At 38.1% G+C, this 27,047-nt stretch overlaps 1 protein-coding gene across 3 annotated transcripts in view; it reads left to right on the forward strand.

Annotated features, from left to right (window-relative positions):
- The window catches only part of ACSS3 (acyl-CoA synthetase short chain family member 3), a 194,733-nt gene that overhangs the window by 35,452 nt on the left and 132,234 nt on the right, over window positions 1–27,047 (forward strand). For 2 of the 3 annotated variants that reach the window (XM_061415642.1, XM_061415645.1), the window contains exons 3-4: window positions 18,669–18,857; window positions 22,847–22,981. In XM_061415642.1, the coding sequence (XP_061271626.1) occupies window positions 18,669–18,857; window positions 22,847–22,981 (324 nt within the window). The remainder of the gene's footprint in view (window positions 1–18,668; window positions 18,858–22,846; window positions 22,982–27,047) is intronic. The other variant, XM_061415644.1, reaches the window with a different exon arrangement.

The raw sequence follows: 27,047 nt of genomic DNA on the forward strand, positions 1-27,047 counted from the left end.
TAGTATTTTGTGGTAAGGCACCCAACTCAGCCAGAGGCAAATAGGGTTTAGGAAAGCTTTTGCAAGAGTCAGTGTCTTATATGAGTCCTGGGACTTCCTCCCCAACACCCCCTTGCACTACACTACACACCCCAGCAAGCACCCACTGCCCCCCACCTACTGCAGTCAACTCCCCAGGCTTGCTGCACACCCACCTTTGAGCCTTTCTACTTGCCTGCCTTCTGCTTCAGATGGTGTTTCTTCCAGATATCTTATGATTCATGGTACCTGAATATTACTCTCTCGGTGAGACTTTCCTTGGCCGTGTTAAATACAGAGGTTCCCATGCACCCTACTTCATGAGTCTTTTTACTGCTTTCCTTTTTTCCTTTTAAAATTTACCTATTTATTACTAAGTACCACTCTTGATATTTTATTTTATAAATAAAATAGGATGTCAGTTCCATGGAGGAAGGCATTTTTGTTTTGCTCACAGAATAGTGCCTGGCACATGGTAAACATTTTTTGACCGGTGAAGCAATGAAAGCTGAGCGCTGAAGAATTGATGGTTTTGAACTGTGGTGTTGGAGAAGACTCTTGAGAGTCCCTTGGACTGCAAGGAGATCCATCCAGTCCATTCTAAAGGAGATAAGTCCTGGGTGTTCTTTGGAAGGACTGATGCTAAAGCTGAAACTCCAATACTTTGGCCACCTCATGCGAAGAGTTGACTCATTGGAAAAAACATTGGAGGGATTGGGGGCAGGAGGAGAAGGGGACGACAGAGGATGAGATGGCTGGATGGCATCACCAACTCGATGGACAAGAGTTTGGGTGAACTCGGGGTGTTGGTGATGAACAGGGAGGCCTGGCGTGCTGCAATTCATGGAGTCGCAAAGAGTTGGACACGACTGAGCGACTGAACTGAACTGAAGCAATGAATGAATGAATGGGCTTCCCAGGTGGGCACTAGTGATTAAGAACCTTCCTGCAATGCAGCAGACATAAAAGATGCAGGTTCGATCCCGGAGTCAGGAAGACCTCCTGGAGGAGGGCGTGGCAACCCACCCTAGTACTCTTACCTAGAGAATCCCAGGGACAGAGGAGCTTGGCAGGCTCCAGTCTATAGGATCGTCACTTCAGGACATGACTGAAGTGACTTAGCATGAACGTGCAAAAAAAATTAATGAATGAACTACCATTTGGAATTTCTAAGTGACTGTAGCTTCCTTTATTGTGGGGATTTTTTATCTTTGAATTGTTCAGTTCAGTTCAGTCGCTCAGTCGTGTCCGACTCTTTGCAGCCCCATGAATTGCAGCACGCCAGGCCTCCCTGTCCATCACCAACTCCCGGAGTTCACCCAAACTCTTGTCCATCGAGTTGGTGATGCCATCCAGCCATCTCATCCTCTGTCGTCCCCTTTTCCTCCTGCCCCCAATCCCTCCCAGCATCAGAGTCTTTTCCAATGAGTCAACTCTTTGCATGAGGTGGCCAAAGTATTGGAGTTTCAGCTTTAGCATCAGTCCTTCCAAAGAACACCCAGGACTGATCTCCTTTAGAATGGACTGGTTTCCAGGTTCGATGCACGATACTGGATGCTTGGGGCTGGTGCACTGGGACGACCCAGAGGGATGGTATGGGGAGGGAGGAGGGAGGAGGGTTCAGGATGGGGAACACATGTATACCTGTGGCAGATTAACTTTGATATATGGCAAAACCAATACAATACTGTAAAGTTAAATAAAATAAAATTAAAAAAAAAAAGATAGAATGGACTGGTTGGATCTCCTTGCAGTCCAAGGGACTCTCAAGAGTCTTCTCCAACACCGCACTTCAAAAGCATCAATTCTTCGGCTCTCAGCTTTCTTCACAGTCCAACTCTCACATCCATACATGACCACTGGAAAAACCATAGCCTTGACTAGATGGACCTTTGTTGGCAAAGTAATGTCTCTGCTTTTGAATATGCTATCTAGGTTGGTCATAACGTTCCTTCCAAGGAGTAAGCGTCTTTTAATTTCATGGCTGCAGTCACCATCTGCAGTGACTTTGGAGCCCCCAAAATAAAGTCAGCCACTGTTTCCCCATCTATTTGCCACAAAGTGATGGGACCAGGTGCCATGATCTTAGTTTTCTGAATGTTCAGCTTTAAGCCAACTTTTTCACTCTCCTCTTTCACTTTCATCAAGAGGCTTTTTAGTTCCTCTTCACTTTCTGCCATAAGGGTGGTGTCATCTGCATATCTGAGGTGACTGATATTTCTCCCGGCAATCTTGATTCCAGCTTGTGCTTCCTCTAGCCCAGCGTTTCTCCTTCTCTTCGTTTTTTTCAAATTACTAGTTATAGCAAAGCTCATTGAAATAAAAGTGTGTGTGAGTTTATGTTGCATGTGTATGTGTATATTATATGTAGTTATTATTTTTAGAAATTCCTACTATGAGTTTATCTTCTCTGCATCTAATTACATTTTAAATTTACTTCTACATGTGTTAAGTTTGTGTTTTTTTGGTATTCATACAGTTGTAAATTTTTATGTGTGTATTCACTAAACAAAAATATGACCCCCTAAAGGGCATTTGAGAAATTTTCATAAATATATGTATGCAGGGAAAATGAAGCCCAGTGTGTACTACATTTTCCTGATTTAATTCAAACTGAAAGTGTCTATTATCTTTACTAAAGGTAGCTTTTGAAATATAATTACGGCAGGAGCTGTAGTTATAAAGGCTGAATAATTTAGAGGAGAAAATTACTCTGAAATCAAGGGCTATATCCCATGAGAAGGCCTCCTTCCAACCTCTGCCCCCTTTAGGAAGCTCTCTTCAAAATGTGAGTTTTGTCTTCTCAGAAACATGTCACGGTAAGATCATCTCATATTTCTTTGCTTGCCACATCATCAGTATTTCCAGAAGCAAACCCCTAAATCACCAAAACCGGAACACGCAGAAGTCCAGCCCTGCCAGAAGAGGTTGCCTTATTGAGGAGAAGATATACAGCAGTGGGTATACTTAGTTTTCTTTTCTTAAACTTCCTAAATAAACAATAAATACTTCAGTTGTGTTACAGTCTGCACCACTAAAAATTATATCTCTGTAAGACAGCTTATGTTTTCCATGGTTGGTAAATTGTGAACGAGGCTATTATGAGATTGAATTTAAAGCGGTTCATGTATTTTTCTAGCATGCAGGTTTTTAAACTTCTATTGAAATGTGATATACATTTAGAATAGTGTACAGGTCATAAGTATAAACTTGTTAGGTTTTTCACAAACAGAACACACTCATGTCACCAGATCAGAAAACAGAGTATTCCCAGCTCCCAGAAGCACTTATTATGCTTCCTTTTAGTCATTTCTCTCTCAACACGCATGTGATTGTTATCCAGACGTCTAAACACCATCTATGATGAGGTTGCCTTGCTTTCTCCAACTTTGTGGAAATGGAATAAATCAATATACTTTTTTTTTTTCCAACTTTTTGTTTATGAGACTCTTTCATTTAATTGTAAGAGGCTGTAGTTGGGTCACTTGATTAATGACTAGTTTGGGGCTGTTACAAATAATGCTGATATGAATATATTTGTGAGCAAAATTTGGTGACAATATGTGTGCATTAATTGGAGGGACAAGCTTAGGAGTAAGATGGCAGATTATGGAGCAGGCACATGCTTGGCTTGCATGCTGCTACTGCTAAGTCGCTTCAGTTGTGTCCGACTCTGTGCGATCCCATAGATGGCAGCCCACCAGGCTTGCCCGTCCCTGGGATTCTCCAGGCAAGAACACTGGAGTGGGTTGCCATTTCCTTCTCCAATGCATGAAAGTGAAGAGTGAAAGTGAAGTCGCTCAGTCCTGTCTGACTCTTAGTGACCCCGTGGACTGCAGCCTACCAGGCTCCTCCGTCCATGGGATTTTCCAGGCAAGAGTACTGGAGTGGGGTGCCATTGCCTTCTCCGCTTGGCTTGCATAGATAAGGTCAAACAATTTGCAGAGTGGTTGTACCAACTTAACATTTTGAATGTTGGTGGTAGGAGAATGCTAGTTGCCAAAACTTGATGTTGCCCATGCCAAGTCTTTTTAGTCTGGGCCTTTTGAGTAGCTGTGCACTGATACTGCCTTCTGGCAATAAATACATTTTAAATATTTATGATTTATTTGGCTGTGTCGGGTCTTAGTTGTGGTCTGAGTGAACTTCATTGCATCACGCGGGATCTTTGTTATGCTGCCCACACTCAGTGGTTGCAGCACGTGGGCTCAGCAGTTGTGGTGCACGGGCCTAGTTGCTCCACGGCATGTGGGATCTTAGTTCCCCCACCGGGGTTTGAACCCGCGTCCCCTGCATTGCAAGGCGGATTCTTAACACCGGACCCCTGGAGAAGTCTGGATTTAATTTCATCATCCCTAATGGCTAATGCAGTTAACTCCTTGTCCTGTGCTTTGGGGCCATTTATTGTTCTACTTTTCTGAAGAGCCCAGTCAGGTCTTTTGTGCATTTACTTCTCTTTTGGATCGTTTCCACGTCAGGAAGTTTTGGTGAGAGATTTTCTCACAATTGAAGAGAATAGCTTATCAATATCTGAAAACCTTAAGAATAAAAGATGAAGGTCCTTTAGTAAAAATGATGATTAAATAGTTTTAGAAATCTAAAGATGAGGACATTGTCGCCTGTTTTAAAAATAATTAATGTGAAAGTCTATGCTTTACTAATCTTGACTAACCTTTTTTTTTTTTTTGAAGAAAGTTTGGAAGCAAATTCCTTACAGTAGAAGCAGGAAGCATGAGCCCCAGTGTTAAGGCTGTAAATGATCTACTGAAGATGATGCTGTGTTAGTACTTTCATGGATGTTAAAAGGCTCTACTTACATTGATTTTTGAGTGGTCTGGCTTCATCTAATTTTCCCAGAAACCTTGTTATTTTTGTGAGCTAATTTGTGCAGTGCAAAGTTGTATAATGTGGTTTAGCAGAAACACTTATATTTCATTTGAAATTGAAGATGTTTACATATGAACTACTGATTTAAGTTTTTATCTAAATTATAGCTGGAACTTTATTTGAGTAACTTTTCAGCTTAATGAAATTTAAGTTAGATTCTGAGAGTACTCCACAGAAAGAAAATAGGTATTAGATCAATCTAATAGATAATATAGAAGGGAATAAATTAAATCAGAAAACAACATTTTGGTATTTCCTGGCTTCTTTTTTCCCTATTGTTAGAGCCATGCATTCAACACTAGAAATGTCTAAAGATAATTTTTACATCAACACAGAATAGCAACAATATGGGCAACCCTTTTGAATTGTCTCAGCCAGGTTTTTAAAGAAATTATATTTCTCTAATTTTCTGAAATCAATTTTCTGTCTGCAGTATAAACTCACTTCTTTTCCACTCCCCCTATGCCAGAAATCCTCACCATGCTTCGAAGTCCAGACCACTTTACTTGTACCTTTCTCTAAGCACTGGTTTCTTTTTGCTTTTTATTTTACTTAGCAGTGTACCTACACTATTGGTATACCTACGTATTTATTAATGTACCTCGTGACCATAGTAAAAGCTTCTTGAGAATAAGGGTTATATTTTATTTATCAATTTATTTTATTTATACAATGCTTTATCATTTATATTATATATAGATATTATATATAAGTATATATATATTATTATATATAAGTATATATATAATATATATATAATAGAATATATATTAATATATACTTTATATATACTCATATATATAATATATATATTCCAATATATATATCATTGGAAGGACTGATGATGAAGCTGAAACTCCAATACTTTGGCCACTTGATGCAAAGAACTGACTCACTGGAAAAGACCCTGATGCTGGGAAAGATTGAAGGCTGGAGGAGAAGGGGATGACAGACGATGAGATGCTTGGATGGCATCACTGACTCGATGGACATGAGTTTGAGCAAGCTCCAGAAGTTGGTGATAGACAGAGAAGCTTGGAGTGCTACAGTCCATGGGGTCGCAAAGAGTCGGACATGACTGAGTGACTGAACTGAATTGATTCAATGTTTAATATAGGCCTCATAGCATAAGCTCAAATTACATACTGAATGAATTCATGAATAGAATATTCAGTAACTTTCATTAAAAAGTAAAGAAAAATTGAACTATTGTCTAAGAGAAATAATCATTTCCAAAAATATCACTTGTCTCTTCCACATTGTAATTTTTTTTATATATTGGGAAATTTAAATTTTTTAATAGGGCAAAAATCTTCTTTATTTTAATATTTTGCTTGACTAAAAGTTTCTATCTGCATCTCAAAGCTCTGCTTAAAACATTTACCTAATTTGGTCATTTTGGAAATGTAGAAGTCTGGTCTCTAGTAGTTTTTATTCCTGCATTTGCTTAATGAATTTATTTTTATCATTCGTTGGTAGGTTCTTGTTAGATGATTTGTCTTATCTACAAGGTGGTTAAACTCTGACCTCTTTGAAAGTTAACTCGGTAAGGTCAGTGGATGATCTGCTTTCCATTTATTTTCTTGGACTGGAATGATGATGGAGCCAAGTTTATTTGTTCAAAATATACTTTTATAATACCTAATGTGTATTTGGCGCTTCTGTGGACACCATGCATTACAGTAGTGAATGATACAGTCTTTGCCTACAGGAAAATTGCATTCTAGTTGGGGAGATAGGTTATGAATAAAAAGATAATACAAGTGAAAAGATAACATGACATAAGGGAAGAAAAGCATAAGGCTAGAGTGACCTGGCCTCTCTTTTATATAGATTTGTCTGAGAAAACTGCTCATCACTGAAGAGATAACCCAGTGACATGGACTCAGATAAAGGCTGGAAGAAACCATGTCAACATTTGGAGGAAATGATATCGGGCAAAAGGCTTCCCAGGTGGCAGTAGTGGTAAAGAACCTGCCTGCCAGGTCGGGAGATGCAGGAGACACGGATTTGATCCCTGAGTCGGCAAAATCCCCTGGAGGAGGGCATGGCAGCCCACTCCAGTATTCTTGCCTGGAGAATCTCATGGACAGAGGAGCCTGGTGGGCTGCAGTCCATGGGGTCGCTAAGAGTCAGACACGACTGAGCGACTTCACTTTCACTTTTCACTTTCATGCATTGGAGAAGGAAATGGCAACCCACTCCAGTGTTCTTGCCTGGAGAATCCCAGGGACGGGGGAGCCTGGTGGGCTGCCCTCTATGAGGTTGCACAGAGTCGGACACGACTGAAGCGACTTAGCAGCAGCAGCAGCAGAGTAACTTAGCACGTGCACAACAAATCCCAGATTTTGATATATAAATATTTTAACCTGTTAATGTTATAATAGACATTTTGTTTGAACAGTAAATAATTCTTCAGGGAGACAAATAATAGCTGAAAACCAAGTCCCATAGGTGGCATACGAGAGATGGAGAAGGAAGACGTCTTCCGAGAAATGCATATTCAACCAGATATTGAATGCTTATTGTATGAGGCAGAGGGCTCAGAAAAAGGAATGTTTCCTACTCTCAAGGAACTCCTAGTTTGCCTGGTGAGAAGAACACAAAAGCAACTGTGTGTAATGTAACATTTATAGCACAGAGGAAGAAGGGACTAATCTGGCTCCAGTAGTTGAGAGAAGGCTTTGCTGTGAAAGTGAAGCATTAGTTGGATCATAAAAGAAAGAAAGAAATATGTGCCACCTGTCTTGGCTGTTGTAAATAGTGCTACAGTGAACATTGGGGTATATGTGTCTTTTTGAATTTTGATTTTCTCAGGGTGTAGGCCCAGTAGTGGGATTGCTGGATCATATGGTAGTTTTATTTTTAGATTTTTAAGGAGCCTTCATCCTGTTCTCCATAGTGGCTGTATCGATGTACATTCCCTGCAACGGTGCAAGAAGGTTCTCTTTTCTCCACATCCTCTCCAACATAGAAAAATACCATATATTAATGCATATATATAAAATCTAGAAAAATGGTTCTGATGAACCTGTTTTCAGGGCAGGAATGGAGATACAGATGGAGAGGAATCTGTGCCCCATACACAGATGGCCTCCCTACAGGTGTCCCTGGTCTGCAGCAGATTTGTGCCAGAGTTGGACCTGACATGGTTAATGATGGCGTGCACTGTGAAGGCAAGAATGGCTGTGTTTGCTGACCTAGGGGAGGCCAACAAGATGAATTACATGGGATCCCAAGTAGAAAGATGGCTGAAGAACACGAGAGAGACAGTTACTAAAGTCAAGAAGGTACTGAGTAGAAAGAGAAACTGTGCTCCTCCACGTGGAAGTGCGAGGAACTGGTAACAGTTATTCTTCTGTTGACCACTACCTGCACTCGCTGTACTGTCAGCGACTTTAGGACAGCTGAGCGTGTCATCAGCTTTCAGCTTCTGACCTTTAATAATAAATGTTTGAAGCTAAAAAATTATTTGACTTGATAGAATTTTCAAAGCAAGTTGAGGATAAAGCTAATTAATATAATGGAAGACATTGATTGGCTTAAGTGATGCAAATAGAGATATGAGGATAGAATCATATTTCAAGTGTGTGAAATATTTTGTTAGGCTTTTTGAAATCAGTAAAGATCTACACATGGGAAATGATGCTATTAACTTTAGTTTAATTCATTTGACAGTTTTATACTCATAGTTTTGACATTTGTACTAGTTAAGTAAAATAAATGTTAATAAATCAATGCATGTTGCATTCAGTAGAGTTATTGTGAAGACTGGAGATCGTGGGGGAATTGATTGTTCATTTTTTCATGCTATACTTGATTGAAGATAATTTTGTTTTCATTATAAAGCTGAATTATGTTAACTTTAGGTGATGGATAGGGAGGCCTGGCGTGCTACGATTCATGGGGTCTCAAAGAGTCGGACACAACTGAGCAACTGATCTGATCTGATCTGATATCATATATAGTTTTTATGGGAAATTTTATCTATGGGTATTTATGATATATTCTTGGCATTTGTGATGATCTACATTGCTTTATTAGCTACTCTGCATGCATGCTTGCTCAGTTGCATCTGACTCTTTGTGACCCCCTGAATTGTAGCCCACCTAGCTCCTCTGTCCGTAGAATTTTCCAGGTAAGAATACTGGAGTGGGTTGCTATTTCCTTCTTCAGGGGAACTTCCTGACTCAGGGGTTAAACCTGTGCCCTTGTGTCTCCTGCATTGGCAGGCAGATTCTTTAACACTGAGCCACTGGGAAGCCCTTATTACCTACTAGTGTGTGCATTATCTTTGTGAATTTTTCATTTTTTAAAAATAATGTGTGCCTCTTTTTGGTGAGTGATATTAATGCTATTGGGAACAGACCCAACTATTGCAATGATCTTGTGTCCTTGTACAACTCCTGGGATATTTAGCAACTTCTCTGTGAGCCATTTGTATATATTCATTGACTTCTAGATTGTACTGACCAATGAAATCATAAAGGTTAACAGGAACACAGGCAAATTCTGGAAAGTATGATTGGTGTACCCGGAGTAGTTGTCATGTTTATGTACTGTCTATAAAAATGCTGAGGGTGTTTGTTTAATTAAAGCTTTGATTAAATAATCAGTGTAGAATCGATCTAAATGATGCAAGGTTCCTGTTGACATCTCTTGCCATCTCTTGCTGCTTTTATATTTGTCTTTCTTTATGAGAAAAAAGATCAATGAAGCAATTTTTTTCCTCTTAAAAATGGAGACATATGAATACTTCATAAAGGAAAAGCATTCTTACATACTTTTTGTATTGACACAAATTGTTTTTTAATGTGCAATTAAAACTAGGTTTTAATGTCTTTTCTTTATAGCTCAATAGATACATAAAGCCATCTATGATTTATAAGCCAGGATAAAAACAAATCTACAAGTTCAACCAAGCTCAGATGGACAAAATTAATTTCATATAGTGAGTAATGTTGAGGTAGACCTGAACATCTAACTGCAAGGTGCTTATGGTTTGAGTGCTGCAGCCCTGGGTCCTTTGAGTTTTGGCAACCCGTTCTCTGTGATGCCTCAATTCTTCTGTCACGTGTGTGTGTGTGTGTGTGTGTGTGTGTGTGTGTGTGTTAGTTGCTTAGTCGTGTCTGACTCTTTGCAACCCCACAGACTGCAGCCCACCAGGCCCCCCTGTCCATGGGACTCTCCAGGCAAGAACACTGGAGTGGGCTGCCATTTCCTTCTCCAAAAGGAACTATAGAAAGAAAGAAAGTGAAGTCGCATAGTAGTGCTTAAACTTTCATAAAGCCTTTTATTTTACAGTTTTGTTATAAAAAATCATTACATCACCTGGCTTTTATTTAATATGCATTAATTATAAAAAAAATTACAAATAAATACAGTGAAACTGCATGAGTGCTCATAAATCCAGAATATGCTTTACATGATTAATTTTTAAAAAATTGTCATCAAAATCAAAACACCAGGTTTAAAAATTCTCATAGAGAATTCATGGATGACCATGAGAATGTCTCCACAGACCCCAGGTTGAGAAACACAACAGTAAACAATTTATTAGACTGAGAAAAAGGAATATAGTTTTAATTCACTTAGTGCTACTTAAAATATTTTCCATTGGTCTTTTAACATGGTGTTTATAGCAGTCACACTGTAATTTCTTTGTAAATATTGATTTCATTTTACATTTTGCTTGTTTACTACTATATACACAAATATGTAAGGCAGTGATTTTTTATCATGGTCTTTATGTTCATTGAAGAATATAGCCATATCCAGATGACTTATATGAGTTTATATTTAATTGAATGTTCTTTATTAATAGAGCATAGTAGATTCTGTACCTTTTAAACATATAATACATTTGGAAAAATGTGTACATTAACTACATTATACTGTAGTTTTTCTAGAATATCTTTGTAAAGCTATGAGAGTGCAAAATTATGAAGAATGACTTCTCCAATAGTTGAATTCTGTTTCATTGTAGTCCAGGTGGGTTATATTGTAAAAAAATGTAATAAAACTTGCTTTAGGACTTGGAATATTTCCCTTAGAAACGCTCTAGAAAGCATACAGAAAGTAATCAACTTTGACTTGAGCTATGGTTTAAAAATTCATTTGAGAAGTCTTTAATTGGAATCTGTATAATATTTCTCCATGTGTCTCTGAATGGTGCTTGGGTTCCAGGCTGGCTACCAAACTGTTTAACACATAATTTAGCTGGACATAATTTAGTGCATAATTTAGTACATTAGCAGTGACAAATAATACAGTCAATATGCTTGCAATACTTGTAATTCAGGGATTAAGGGAGGAAAATAAAATGAATGAGAATTTATTGGAAATATTGGTGCTAGAGAAAAAACACGTGCAATTAGAGAAGAGTGTAGAGATAGAGAACAATGAGTTAGTTCTGAGAAGTCTTTCTGGGCAGTTTAAAGAGTTACAGAGGTGGATGTTACTGTGAAGAAGACAAGTGGAGGTGGTCTGTAAGAAGGACGTTTGCCTAAGGTGGGATAAACTGAGAGGGTAAACAGTGGCAGGAAAGGGGACATGGTATGATGTCCCAGGGACAAAAGGAGGATGTTGTGAGGATCAGCTGGAAATGGATCCAGGAGGGGACCCTGGAGTTTGGCTTTTTGGTAGATGGAAGGTGGGGAAAGGGTCAAGATCACATGTAAATTGGGGTTTATAACTTTCATAGTGTCTGTTTTAAACCTCTGGTAGATAATGCAGCAAAACCACGTTTACACACAGTCTGCATTTTAGACAGAGTATCATTTTTTTCTTGTTGTTGGACAAAGAATATGACTTTATTTAAAAAGCTGGCTGACCGAGAAGATGGCAGACAAATGTCTCAAAGTTTTAATATCATAGTTTTAAATGGTTCTGTGTGTAGTCACCACCTAAGGGTTCTTCTGTTTTTCTTTCTCAGCTACCCTGCTTAGACTCTTTAACAACGCAGCCCTCTCGCTAATGTCCTCACCTGTCTACCCTGTTGTTGTTCCATCTCACCTCCATGATGGAACTGCAGACCTTGATTAGCCTAGTTTTTTGCCATCTCCATTTCTGTATCTTAATGTGTTGAATGCATGCTGTTGTGCTAAGTCACTTCAGTCGTGTCTGACTCTGTGCAACCCCATGGACTGTAGCCCGCCAGGCTCCTCTGTCCATGGGATTCTCCAGGCAGAATACTGGAGTGGGTAGCCATTCCCTTCTGCAGAGAATCTTCCTGACCCAGAGATTGAACCCACATCTCTTATGTCTCCTGCATTGGCAGGCAGGTTCTTTCCCACTGGCGCCACCTGGGAAGCCCACCTCACTTGAAAAATTGAAGAAAAATGTCCTAACTGCAAATAGGGGTTTACTACAAATCCATCATCCCCAGTATCCATTGGGATTTCAGTCCTGTATCTTTTTTCCTTTAGCATTTCTTTGATAAGTTTTGTCTTCTGCCCTCCAAAGCCTATTTTAAACCTTTGACTGTCCCATTTCTATGCCTCAAGCTTAACAGGGAACTTTGATTCAAGCCTGGCAACTGATTTTTGTGGATGAAAGCATTTGCCAACCAGTTCTTGGAACCCAAACCTGAACCCGTTCTTTCTTTCCTACCATTACTTCTTGCATCCTTCAACCATCATTTCCTATATGGTCTACACAAAGTATTTCTCAAATCATGTCATTTACTTTTATCACCGCTGTCACAGCCCTACATCTTGCAAAAATAATTGCATTGTAAGGATAAGGAAAGTGCCTACTTCTACAGAGATCTTAACCTGAATATAAATCTAACTTAACAAAGCTTAGCAAGGTTCTAAAAGATACATGGTACTGAATCTCTATATCTTTCCAAGTCATCTCACAACATTCTTCACCCTGAATTCTTGCTTGTCTATTCTGAACTGCTTTACTTTCTCAGACAAATGCCTAATCAAAATAGCAAATTTCCTGAGGATTAGGAATTTTGGCAGAAATTATCAAGTGAGTAAAAGCAGGAGGAAGTCATTATTACTCAACCATTAATGCCCTGAGTGAAAAGATGTTAAGATGGTAAAAAGTGGAAGCAATCCTTAATTATTCTTTTCTATATAGTTTCTTTCCTTTTAATTATACATACAGTAGTCATGTCATGAGTAAATGATAGGCGTCAATTACATTTTCTATTCTTTTAGACCTTGGACTTCTCCTTTATGGAGGATTATTTTCTCTGTCAACAATGGCCTGACTTAAATAGGAGTACTATTTTAAAATGAACAAGATGTCCTTTTTAAGATGTGATAAATTTTGATGATCTGCTTGTAAATCACAGCATATCAACATTAAAGAAATGGAGAACATATTCCTTATCAAGTCTCTGAGCAACATGCATAGAAAAGGGTAGGATTGAACTAATTTTCTGTGAAATACAGTCTGAAAATCACATTAGTCTTGAAAGTACACAGATTATTGAAATTGTGGTTATTTTGAGCCTGAACTAAATAGATTAAACAATTCTCCATTTCATTCTGCTTGCAAATACACAGCCTTAAAATGACCAAATAATGATTGAAACCCACTTGTGAAGAAAGTTGGGAATGAGAAAAATGATTACTCTCAGGAATGATATTAATTCCTTCATTTGGGGAAAACTATTTGGGAAGAAATGTGTTAGTATATATTTTCTAGTTCATTATCAGATAACTGTTTTGAACATAAGATACTACTTTATATTCTTTTCTAAAACTCAATAGAATTCCATTTTAAAATATGAACACATATTATTTGTTTTAGATAGTAATAATACATTTTACTCTTGAATATAAATGGTATAGTTTTATCTTTTGAGGAAAGGTTGATTTCTCTTTTAATTAACATCACATCACCTCTACCTTCTTTCTATTGAAAAGCATAGCTTACAATTGAATGGACTTAATATAGCATCATATTTAACAGAAAATTATCTCAATGTCATATCCAATAAGTAGTCACTGTCTTAAAAAGTTACATTTGTAGAAACTTCTTATGTTAGATGAAAATATTTGCATTCCTGAAAGGTTCTTTTCAAATAATTTTAGTATTATGTCACATCTTAAGCAGTTTTGATATAATTTATTCTTTTCACAGATACTTATTTACCTGGATGCATGGTTGGTGCATGACCAAAAGAAGAAACAATTCATTAGAGATAAATTTTTACCTTCTTGGTGGCTCTCTATGTATGTACAAGTAAAGAAAAAGCAAAACCATGTCTGTATGATGTGTGGGTACAAAATATGTGATTAATTTATATGTTTAAAAGTAAAATATAGGTACTTTAGGTACTTAACTCTTTCTATGGGAAATTAAGTATAGTCTGAAGAGCAGGTCATTCATATCCAACTTTAGTAAACTGTTTCCTCAGATATTATAATTAATTTTTTTTTGGTAAAGAGATGCTTTTTAAATAATACTTGTATGTATTCATTTGGTTGTGCGTGGTCTTTGTTGGTGCGTGGGCTTTTCTCTAGCTGAGACTTCTCCTGAGCTGTGGTCCACAGGCTTCCCTTGCAGTGGCTTCCCTTGCAGAGCACAGGCTCGGGGCACGCCGGCTTCGGTGGTTGCGGTCCCCGGGCTCTAGAGCACAGAATCAGTAGTTGGGGTGCACGGGCTTAGTTGCTCTGCAGCATGTTGGATCTTCCCAGATCAGGGTCGAACCCATGTCTCCTGTATTGGCAGGCAGATTCACCACTGAGCCACCAGGGAAGCCCCTATAATTTATTTTTAAGCTACTTCCATTTTCTGATATTGATTCAAGCAGGGTTTGCAGAGTAACATCATTGCTATTTAGAAATATGCTTTCTCTTGTCTTCTCTTTCATATAATTTTCTTTGACATGGCCCTAAGGTTGCCTCTGATTGTTATCTTTTTACTATAATTTGGACAACAATGCTCTCATTGTCTTACAAACAGTGATTTTCCTTAGATGGACACACTGGTGGTTTGCGAAGCAAGTGCTGTTTACTCTGTGGAACATAATCTTTGATCAGTTTTGACTAATGTTCATATTTGTGTTGAGGGAATATTTTTTAATGAAACATTCACAAATGCTTTCATATTAATAAATCCCATTTTTTATGAGCTAATATTTTATTTTTCATGAGTGTATTTATTAAAAGTCTTGAAACCTATTTCCCCATTCATTTTCAAATTTATAAAAAATATTAATTATATTTATTTTATAATTTACAAGTAACGGTGGGAAATTTTGCTGGAGTAACATTTAGTCCCAAAAAGTACTAAAAAAGGTATTTTCCCTATTGATCATATAAAACGTGGGTCTTCCTAGCGACTCAAGCGTGATTAGTATAGCATCTAAACAGAGGAGTAGCTGCCTGGAGGGAGGGTAACAAGGCCAAATGTGCACCATCTAGTGGTGACACAGACACAGTGCAGCTTAATTTGACGAGAGTCTTCCAGGGCCGTGGTTAACAACTCAGATGCCTGCAGAAGCCCGGCAGGTAGTATGGATGGGAGAAATGGATGGGAGAAAAATCAGTTATCCATCAGTTATCACATCTCTGTGGGCTTCTGTGGTGACCCAATGGTAAAGAATCTGCTTGCCACTGCAGGATACATGGGTACAATTCCTAGGTTGGGGAAGATCCCCTGGAGAAGGAAGTGACAACCCACTCCAGTATTCTTGCCTGGGAAATCCCATGGACGGAGGAGCCTGGCAGACTACAGTGCCCGGGGGTTGCAAAGCATCAGACATGCCTTAGTGACTAAGCAACAACAAAACTCACATCTCTTTAATTATGGAACTGTGGTGTAAGCACATGACAAAATAAACAGGATGCAGAAGAATATATTTTAAACTGAGAAGGAAAGAACAATGCAAGCTCTGTTATGAATAGCCCTAGGGAATGGCAAGTTCATGGCAAACCCAGCAGCTGATCTTTGGGTTCAGTTGATTGTTGTCATTCAAGAACACAAAGCCACTGTGACTAGACCTTCCAGTTTTTTAAGAGAACCTAGAAATCTGAATTTGCATATGAAATCTTCTGATTTTAATATGTTGGCTCTTTGTCTTTTTTAGGTGTGACATGACCTCACCTTAAATACATCTTGGGGCTACATTTAGCCATTGTGAGATCTTTTCTTCTTTTTTTTTTAAAGAGCTGAATTTAGTGATTTTCATTTCTTTAAGAGGACAGACAAATTTTAGACATCTTCCAGCAACATTGTGAAGTGAGACTGGATTTTAAAGTTACTGAATCACTGCTGGATTGGGTTTTGGTTGAAAATTCTTTTTATTCAACACTATTTAAGATGCCAAGACTATAGCTGTGAATAGGACAAACTCTTCTCGTTGGTCTCTCCCAGTGCTCCACCTTAAATGGAACACCCAGTAATGCAACCCCAGAGCGTGGCTACTTTCTGCAGAGTTTACAGTGAGATGTTTGGATATAACTTTTGGTGTTATCTTGGTTCTTAAACTCCATTAGGAATTTAAGTTCATGGTTGATGTTACTTTGATTTATTTTTCTTATAACTTCCTACTGGGCAACTTGGGGTTCTTAAAAAAATAGCACAAAATTAGAGTTTGCAATACAGGGCAGGATGAAACACTGAGATAGTTGTTGTTACTTTCTGTATTTCCCCAGAGCCCTTGACCTTGACCACATCTTTTGCCATCTGCACAGAGGAAGTGAATAGAGAGAAAAAGGAAGAATGATCAGGATTCTGAATCCTTTGAACTTGTTCAAAAAGTAGGAGAGGCAGAGTGAAATGAAAGGAACCACTAATAGCGGTGTGGCCTAATTCCTTCTCCCAGGCCTCCTCTGTTCACTCTTTTAAACATCACATTTAAAGGCAAGCATAGTCCTTCCATTTGCCCAGCGGATCCCTTCCACCCCTTAAGTGCTCTGACCTGATACGTGACTACTTTCTCATTTGATCTTTCTGTTCCACAGTCACATCACATATGATCCCATTTACACCACCGTACTGGTGTCCTGTCTGCCTGAAATAGTATACTCACAGACAGCTACTTATTCTTGACCTCCTGCGTGTTGTTGCTCAAGGGTTGCTTTCTTAGGTCTGTCCTGATGGTCCCGTTGAGAATTATATCCCCTGTATCCCAGTCCCCTCTGGTTTGCTCTACTCCCCCCATCAAATGGCACTCAGTACCTTTTAACGTAATATATGATTATTATGTTCATTTCATACCCTCTGTTAAAACAAGCATGAGTACTCTGGGGGTAGAGATCTCTGTCTTGTTTGTTTACTGATGTGTCAGAAAACAATGTGTGTGATGTATGGAAACTCAATATATATTTTTTAGATGAAAGAATGTTGAAGTTCTTGTTCACTTAAATCTGTGCATACTTCCTGCAGTCTGATGCAGTGGAAAGGTTTCTTGCAACAAACTATGTCATGTGTAGGCTTATGATCTATTTTATCTTTGAACTTGGACTTGCGTGTGTGCTCCGTCGTGTCCAACTCTTTGCGACCTCATGAACTTTAGCCTGCCAGCCACCTCTGTCCATGGAATTTTCCAGGCAAGAATTCAGGAGTGGGTTGCCATTTTCTTCTCCAGGGGATCTTCCCTACCCGGGGATCGAACCTGTGTCTCTTTGTGTTTCCTGCATTGGCTGATGGGCTCTTTACCAGCTGAGCCACCAGGAAAAACCCATTTTTGTCTTTATTACTAGAAATACATGTTAAGATGAAAAATATTTGTTTGATTCCTAAATGCATGTTAGAAGTAAAAAAAAAAGTTTGAATGTATGCTCTTAATATAGAGGGCAGTCACTTTATATAGATAATTAGTATTAAAAACAGCAAAGAAAAAATACTTGGTTTTAGGGCAACAGAAAGAACCAAGAATATGAGGTCAAAAGGCCTGTAATGGATCCTGGTTACACCTAAGGTTAGCTATTTATTATTTCTGAGTGTCAGTTGCCTTTTCTTTAAAATAGGAATGATAATAATAATAGAATCTGTCTTATTTACTTTGTAAATGTTTGATGATATGTTTTCCCTGTTAATCCATGCTTGTTTCCTTCAACAATTAGCCCAACATATATCTGAATTTGAGACTCGTTTATTTATCTGTTCACTTGACAGATTACCCTTTAACATACAAGCTCCACAGGGAAAAGCCTGTGTCTTTGTTTTTTTTGGTGTTGTTTTCCCAACCTTAAACACAATGGCATATGATAGTTTTTCAGTAAAAATATTGTTGAGTGAATAATTAAGCAAATTTAAGCCATGAAATTCACGTGGCATAATAATAGTAAATCGGCTTGTAGTCAAGTGAAGTAAAGTGAAAGTCGCTCAGCCGTGTCCGACTCTCTGACCCCATTGACTATACAGTCCATGGAATTCTCCAGGCCAGAATACTGGGGTGGGTAGTCATTGCCTTCTCCAGGGGATCGTCCCAACCCAGGGATCGAACCCAGGTACCCTGCATTGCAGGCAGATTCTTTACCAGCTGAGCCACAAGGGAAGCCCAAGAATACTGGAGTGGGTGGGATCTTCCTGACCCAGGAATCGAACTGGAGTCTCCTGCATGGCAGGCAGATTCTTTACCAACTGAACTATCAGGAAAGCCCTGTAGTCTATTACAATAGTCCAAATGTCTGTTATTGTCACCATCTAAACACTTATCATCATCATCAATATGTATTACTCAGGCTTCTATAATCCACTGCCAATGGGGTGAGGTAGGGTTACTCCTATACCTTACAAGTTTAGTGAATTAATACAGAGAACACTTTGCTGATCTGGTGATGCTGTTACAGGTCTCTAAGCTGGCTGGTGTTTTGGTCAAGCATGGTGTCAGGAAGGGTGACACCGTGGTTATCTACATGCCCATGATCCCACAGGCGATGTACGCCATGCTGGCGTGTGCCAGGATAGGAGCCATCCACAGTCTCATATTTGGGGGATTTGCATCCAAAGAACTAAGCACTCGCATTGATCATGCAAAGGTAAGTGCTTTGTTTGGAGAAATCAAGCAATAACCACATATAGTACAGCTGTGTTCATCTGCAAATGAACCATGCAAGAGTGATTGTGTTTACTAGATCCTCTTATCAAATGAGATAAAGTTGACTTTTTACTTGGCATACACTATTAACCAAAATTTTATTTGTGAGTAGGTCCTATGTGAAAGATATCACTCTAAATACTGTGAAGAGTATGACATGTAAGGTGCAAGTCTTTCAAATTAACTTGCCATTTACATTTGGATGTATAAGAACTTTAAGAAAGATAATAACTAATATACTCATTCAGCATGTATTTATTAAGCTTCCACTCTATGTCTGGTACTCTCCTTGGAACTGGTTAATAAATGATGCTTATCGCATGGATGGGGCACATGACTAGTTTTATAACCTGTATATTTCCACGAATGGTGGTATATAGCATAGTGGTTAAGAGGGAGTGTCAGGGACGGGTGAAGTTATACATTTAGATGGGGTACTGACATCACAAACTTGAAAGGCTGTTGTGAAATATCATTGAGATATTGAATTTAAAACACTTAACATAGTGTCTGGGATATAGTACCCATTAAAAAAAGATTAGCTGTTATTATTCTATGAATTTAGAGCAGGGATTAGCAAACTTTTTTCTGTAAGTTACCGGGTAGTAAGTATTTTAGGCATTGTGGGTCACATGTGAGCTTCTGTTGAAACTACGGAGCTGTGTTGTAGCACTTAAGCACTACAGAAGCGAAGGGCATGCAGTGTCCCAACAACACTTTACAGAATGTAATTTGGGCAGGATTGGGCTCTGAATCATAGTTTTCAGACCCCTGATTTAGAGACAGGAATGATATCTCTTGGTTGGGGTGGCTGAAGAAGGCTTCCTGAAAGAGGTGAGATTTGAGTTATATAATATCTTGGTTATGATTCAGCTAGTTGAAAAGAATGATGTAGTCGGATCCAAAAGGTGAGAAAAAGAATTAGAGGCTAGCACTAGAGGCAGGAAAGGGTAAAACCCTTTTGAAGGACAGCAAATAGATCAATGTGATTGAAGAGGAAGAGAAGGTGAGCTTGCAAAGGCAGTTTTTGTCTGAGTTGCATCCTGTAGATGCCGACCAGTCAAGTTTTTGAGCAGGTGACCCTCACGTTTTGAGCAATGTTAAGAGGAGGCAAGTCTGGCAATATGGTGTGAATGGGAGAAAGGCGGGAGTGAGAACCTTCGGTCGCTGGTCTCTTTGTGAATCAGTGGCCAGTGAGCGATGTGCAAGAGAGGAATAGCAGTGGGAAGGTTAAAGAAGGACTGTCATTATGGGAGTAGGAGATGATTGATCCAGAGAGTTTTGCAAGCCCAGGATGAGACATTCTTAACAAAAAGGGAACTAGTATATACTGAGGGTCCCCTGAGTGCTAGGCAGGGAGTGAGGTTTTACATATGTGACTTCATCTTGTAATAAATAGATTAGTTATTAGAACTAGGAAGCTGGTTTGCACACAAATTGGCTGGTTCTTTTTTTTCCCTCTCTCCTTTTAAAAACATGTTGAGTTAGTCCTTTGACTTCCCTGGTGGTGCAGATGGTAAGGCATCTGCCTACAATGTGGGAGACCCAGGTTCAATCCCTGGGTTGGGAAGATCCCCTGGAGAAGGAAATGGGAACCCACTCTAGTACTCTTGCCTGGGAAATCCCATGGATGGAGGATCTTGGTAGGCTACAGTCCATGGGGTCACAAAGAGTTGGACACAACTGAGCAAATTAACTTTCACTTCCTTTAGTCCTTTGAAGGGAAGTCTAGGGGGAAATGTGTCACTGATCTGCAAATCAGTGGGCAGTTGGAGACTTCTCTAGTTTTTTAGCTACAGAAATTCTTAAACAGCATTTGGGCATTTGGGTTGGAAAGATCTCCTGGAGAATGGAATGGCTACCCTTTCCAATATTCTTGCCTGGAGAATTCCATGGACAGAGGAGGCTGGCAGGTTACAGATCATGGGATCAAAAGAGTCAGACACAGCTGTGCAACTAACACATGAGACACATTGTTTTTTATAAAAAGCTTTTATATGACATGGGGAAAAAAACATATATACACACACACACATAATAAGAATTTGTAAAACTTATGCTGCATCACTGGCATTTTTCATTCATAACAACACACACACACATACGTACCCTAATCTTGTTAAGGAGTTTAGGCAATAAGTGTGTGTTCTTACGGGCAAGACTTTTGAGCAGGTCAAATTGATGATGAGAAGATGGAGACAGCAATACATACCTGAGATATTTGAAAATAGTTAATATTTGAAACCAGGAATGATTTTGATGTCATGATTTTCAACTAAATAGCTTGAGAAGAGTTTTATTTTAATAGATGAAGATGGGAAAAATGTATTCTGATTGAGATGGAATAAAACCTGCAATAAAAGGCTGTTAATAGAAATGCAAAAGAATGATTTTCTAGAGGAAGAATCTAATTTTGACTTTATTAACTTATTCAACTTTTGATATATTCTATACATGTTTTTAATTTGATGTGTAACTTTCATTTATTCAGAATTCTAATTGTAGGGAGTGTTATCTAGAGTTATTTTTGTACATATTACAGACGTTAATATGTGAATTATATTCAAACGTCTGACCTTTAAAAATATAATAAAAGGATACATGATTTACTTTTTAATTTTTTCTTTTTTTGCTTTTAAAAGGCAGCTTAAAATAGTGGAAAGAGAAATGTTTTGAAATCTGTCAGAACTGGCCCTCTTTCTGATTCCACCACTTAGAAGCTGGGGCTCACTATGCCGCGGGCACTGGGCCTCAGTTCCGCGAATATTGAATGATACTGAAAACTGGAAAGTGCTATATATGCATATATTTGGCACAATATAAACCTTCCCTAGAGGAAGCATATTGTAACCAGAAATCAAAATTCAGGAATGGATGCACCTTCTGGGATTGATTTTTCTGTCTCCTGAATAATTTATCTGTCTCCTTTGCTTTGGATTTCTCTGTGAAGAAGCAGTGTACTTAAAAGAACAAAGGCATGTTTGTTTTGTAAATTACTGAGAATTTTGGTTCCATGCCACAAGTATTTTGTTGAGAGCTTATGTTACGACAAGCGTTGTACCAGGCATAGGAGACAGGGAGGTACTGGGGCCCAGACTTGTCCGTGGAGAGCTCCCTGTGCAGAGATGGGAACGAAGGAGCACCTTGACTCTACATGGATATCTGAGGCCTGCTCAGAATCTACCAAGGAGGGAAGACTCACCTTGACTCTTTCGGCTACACCTGCACATATCTTGAAGAATGACTGGCCAATTGTCGGGCAAAGAAAGTGCCAAGTGTGTCTTAATGACAAAAGCAGACTCAGACTCTGTGGGACTTGAAACTTAAATCATTTGAAGGCCCTTTTAAGAAACACAGGACAAATTTGCAATATAATATTTTGTGAAAATGAGTATGCATTTGAAATGAGAAAGAATCATAAAAAAGTATTAGAGATTCCAGTCTCTTCCTTCTGAGGTCACTTTAGGTGTTTAAACAAAGACGCTTACATGAAAAACCTTAGAAATGCTTATTGATAGCAGTCAGGGTGGGTCTCTCCCCTCTAAGAAATGCTACAACTTCAGTAACAACCAGCTGTTATGTGGGCGTATGCAAGTGAGGGGACTCTAAGCTTCCATTTCACTGGTTCATGGCAAATTTACATCTACCTGGCTTAATGAATTCTTTGGGAAGTATTTTTTTAACAGCTCCTGTTTGTTGGCCAAAAGCATCATTGAATGTGGAATTCTGAACAGGTAAGGGAGATTTATGTGGAAGTGGTTAGGGCTATACCATTTAAAACTAGTTTCTTGGTTTTCAGGCCATTTATTCAAGAGAGAACAGAATCGTTCAAACATTTCTTTAGAAATGTTAAATTGTCAGCCTACATCTGAAATATTGTGATTACCTTAACTAGGATGGTTCAGCTTTGTCGTTTGTTTTTCATTGTAGCCCAAGCTGGTTATTACAGCATCATTTGGCATTGAACCTGGAAGGAAGGTAGAGTACGTACCACTCGTAGAAGAGGCACTGAGAATAGGACAACACAAGCCAGATAAAGTTCTCATCTATAATCGTCCACATACGGTAATCTGAGTACTGAATTTGGTTCTTACTTATGCTGGTGTGCTAAGGATGATTGTTGTTGACGATTTGACAGGAGCACTTGATTTATAAACTCTTAAGTATCCTTTATGAATGTCACTATTTGGGGCAAAAGACAATGATGTTTTCTGTCTTTATAAAAAACTAACTTAAAAAGATTGAAACATAGAAATATCTGTAATATTAATGAATTGGATCCAGTGAATAGTCTATTGTGGTGTCCTTTATTAATTTATACTATAACTTTAATAATAATACAGTTGACCCAATGCAGGGTTTAAGGACATCAGCCCCCAGACAGTTGAAAATTTGCTTATAACTTTTGGCTCTCCCATGAATTTAACTAATAGCCTGTTGTTGAAAGTAGGCTAGAGAAAGAACTGTATTTACCTGAATTACATTTATCCATATTGTAAGTTTATGTCTGTTTATAAGATGAATTGTCTATCAGTACCTGCATCAATATTGTCTTATATGATACAAAATACTGCAGATGTACTACATATTACAACACTAGACATCAAAAATGAAAAGATAATGTGAAAAAGAAATTCATATTTAGTTACAGATGTAATGATTCACACATTCATAGCAAAGAAGCAACAATACAATTGCTTCATGATAGCCTGGGCTATACACTAATGAATGAAATATACAGTTTTTATGGCATATGGCATGGCCTTATAGTCATATTCATACTATAATATTGGAAACATTGCTAACTTAAAAAAAAAATCACTTCCCTGTGATGATAGGCTGATACCCAGTTTCTCTAAGTACCAGAGAAAGAGGTATACTGTAAAGTAATGTAATTCTAAGTTAGGAAACAGTAGGGAAACTACCACATTATTAATTTTATATTAAATATCACTTACTTTATGCCTATATAAAGACAAACTAGTATCTCCACATATGTATTCATGACATCACTTTTTCTTAACTTTTTTGATATTTCTAAGTAGTATGGTTCATCTGCGAGTTTTTCAAATTGCTATAAATCTTCAAAAAATTTTCCAACATATTTACTGAAAAAAATCTACATGTAAGTGGACCCTTGTTGTTCAAACCTGTATTGTTCAAGGTTCAACTGTACCAGAAACATTTACTGACAGCTTACCGTATAATTTTTAAGACACTCCATTCATGGATAATTTTTTTAAAACTTCCTGATAACTTTATGAGCTTGGCATTACTCCTGTTTTAAAGAAGAGGAGTCCAGGAAAAAGAGAGATAAAGTAACTTGTCCAGCTAGCATCAGGGTCATGATCTGAATGCGTGCATTCTGACAGTATGCTTAATCTCTCAGCTACCTAGTCCTGTGGTGAGGTGTGATTAATTTCTTTTTAAAATGTCTTTTAAAAATGTTAGAAAAAGTAATCGGTCTGGAAATAAAAACTATGTTCAGGAAAACAAAATATGAATATTTTAAACAGATAAATTACTGTGATCCATGAAGGAAGAAAAAGCAGTATAATACATAAATGACTGTATTTTACAATGCTTTTTCCTAGTAAATTGGCCCAAATAATCAGCTTATTTCTACATCCCAAGCTAGGTCTCCAGCTATTTATAGTTAGACTGACTTGGGTTTCTAGCAGATTAAAATTTTTTGCAGAAGGAAAATTGCAAGTGTGCAAAGAATCATGCATAATTTGTAGAACTCTTGAGAGGTTATCTGTGGAAAATGCTTAAATGACAAGATGTAAGAACAGAGAGCATTAGAGCTCTCTCAGTTTGATTACCACCTAGGAAGTCCCATCACCACATTATGTTCCAGTGTAGTCTGAGTAGTCTGTGGTTCCTCAGGAAAGGCTGCACTCAGTGATTTTAATATTTTCAATGTCTTGAAGGAGAATTTTAAATTTCTTTCAGATGACCTCCAGCATGTTTTTAAAAAAGGCTTGTTGCTGTTGGGTCAGGGAGTGTAAAGTCAGTAATCCAGAAGGCTTTGAGTAAGAAAAGGCTAGGGGAAGGGTAGGAACACAATAACACAAGTGTTCAGTGTGTGTGTATGCTATTCACACATGTATGAATTCATGTAGAATTTCCAAAGAACTTAAGGCTAGACCCAAAGGATTTTCAGATATTCTTTATTCAATTCTTACATTCTTATAAACCAGTAAAGTAGATGTTATTACTGGCCCAATTTTACAGATGAAAATACAGTCATGGACAGGTCACACCACAGAGTCACAGCCACGAAGTGGTAGAGCCAGCATTTAAACTCAGTTTAATGACTTTTAACCAATGAGATATATGCTGTTTTCTTTTGCTTTATAAATGCTGTGGATATGGATATGTTTCCAATCAGATTTTTCTCAAGCAAATATAATCTTTTACCTTTTTTATTATTAATATTTGCATACATCTCTAACATTCACATCTTAATGCAATATTATGCATATTGTAGGCACTCAGAAGATTATTATTATTTTAATTTTTGAGATAATTTATTACATTAGGCTTCCCTGCTGCCTCAGATGGTAAAGCGTCTGCCTGCAATGAGGGAGACCCAGGTTCAATTCCTGTGTTGGGAAGATCCCCTGGAGAAGGAAATGGCAATCCATTCCAGCACTCTTGCCTGGAAAATCCCATGGACGGAGGAGCCTGATAGGCTACAGTCCATGGGGTCACAAAGAGTCAGACACGACTGAGCGACTTCACTTTCACTTTAATACATTAAGATAGATCATAAGAGTATATTTTGATGCATTTTCAAAATTGCATGCACCTGCATAACTCCATCCGAATCAAGATAGAGAATTTTTCCATATTTGTTCCTTTTTCCAGTCAACAATTCCCCATTCCTAGAGGCACATGCTTTCTGATTTGTACTGTCATAGATTTTTTGTTGTTGCTGCTTCATTCCCAAGCTTCAAATAGATGGAATCATACCATGCATAGACTTTTATGTCTCCCTTCTTTTGTTCAATATAATGTTCTGAAGATACACTTTTTGTGTGTCATGTATCAATAGTTCATTGTTTTTTACTTTTGAGTAGTATTTCCTAGCATGAATATATAAAAAATTGGTTTTCTATCCTTCTATTTATGGAAATTTGGGTTATTTCCACTTTGGAGCTATTATGACTAGAGCTGCTATGAACATTCTTAATCAGGGCTGTGTGTGGATCATGTGTTTCCATTTCTCTTAAGTAAATATATGGAGGTAGTATTGCTGATTCATATAGTAGATGTATATTTGACTTTACTAAGAACTTTGACACAATTTTACATAGTGGACATAATCATTTTATTATTCCAGCAGAAAATTATGAGTTCTAGTTGCTCATTTTCTTTATCGTTTGGTATTTTATAAAAATCTACTTTGATATATAACTATTTAATCTTGTACTTTCTGTTGCACGATGTAACGTTTTCCCATGTCTTTCTTTTTAACAGTAATGTGTTTGTATTTTTAAAAAAAACTCTCATAGATAATATTTTGGGATCTTAATTTTTTCATCCAGTCTGACCGTCTCTGCCTTTTAAATAAAGTATTAATATTAAATCCATGTACATTTGATTAAAAAGGATGATAGCCTTCTCTTTCCTCTTAATAGGTAGAGATCCACTGTCACTTTCCCCCCTCCCATAACTAGCTCCCTTTCTCCCTCTCCTTATTTTTCCTGAGACCTTTCCTCTGTTTTGACTCTCCTTTATTTCAGCTGGATGTCTCTTGTCCTTCATATCTGACCTTCTGTTGAGGCAGTAATTAAACCCAGTGGATTGGCTTTGCTTTGAGTTTAGAAAAGATACAAATTATGAGGCTCGCTGATGCATCTCCTAACTAGGATTGCTTTTTAGCCAGAGAAGATAAAAACCTGGCTGCCACTCCTAAGCCTCAGGGAGGCTGTGATGGCTCCATTGGCAGGTCACATCACTCATCTGTTGTGCTCCCCCAGGACTGCCTTTTAAGAGTGATAACAACTAGGAGGGATATGTCTATAGAAGTAAATGCATGTATGGAAAGGCTAACGTTGATTTTCCCCTGTCTTCCTTTCATTAGATCTTCTTTAAACATGCCTGCATTTCTTAGCCTGAAGAA

The sequence above is a fragment of the Bos javanicus genome, chromosome 5 (genome assembly GCF_032452875.1).
Source record: "Bos javanicus breed banteng chromosome 5, ARS-OSU_banteng_1.0, whole genome shotgun sequence".
Taxonomy (NCBI): domain Eukaryota; kingdom Metazoa; phylum Chordata; class Mammalia; order Artiodactyla; family Bovidae; genus Bos; species Bos javanicus.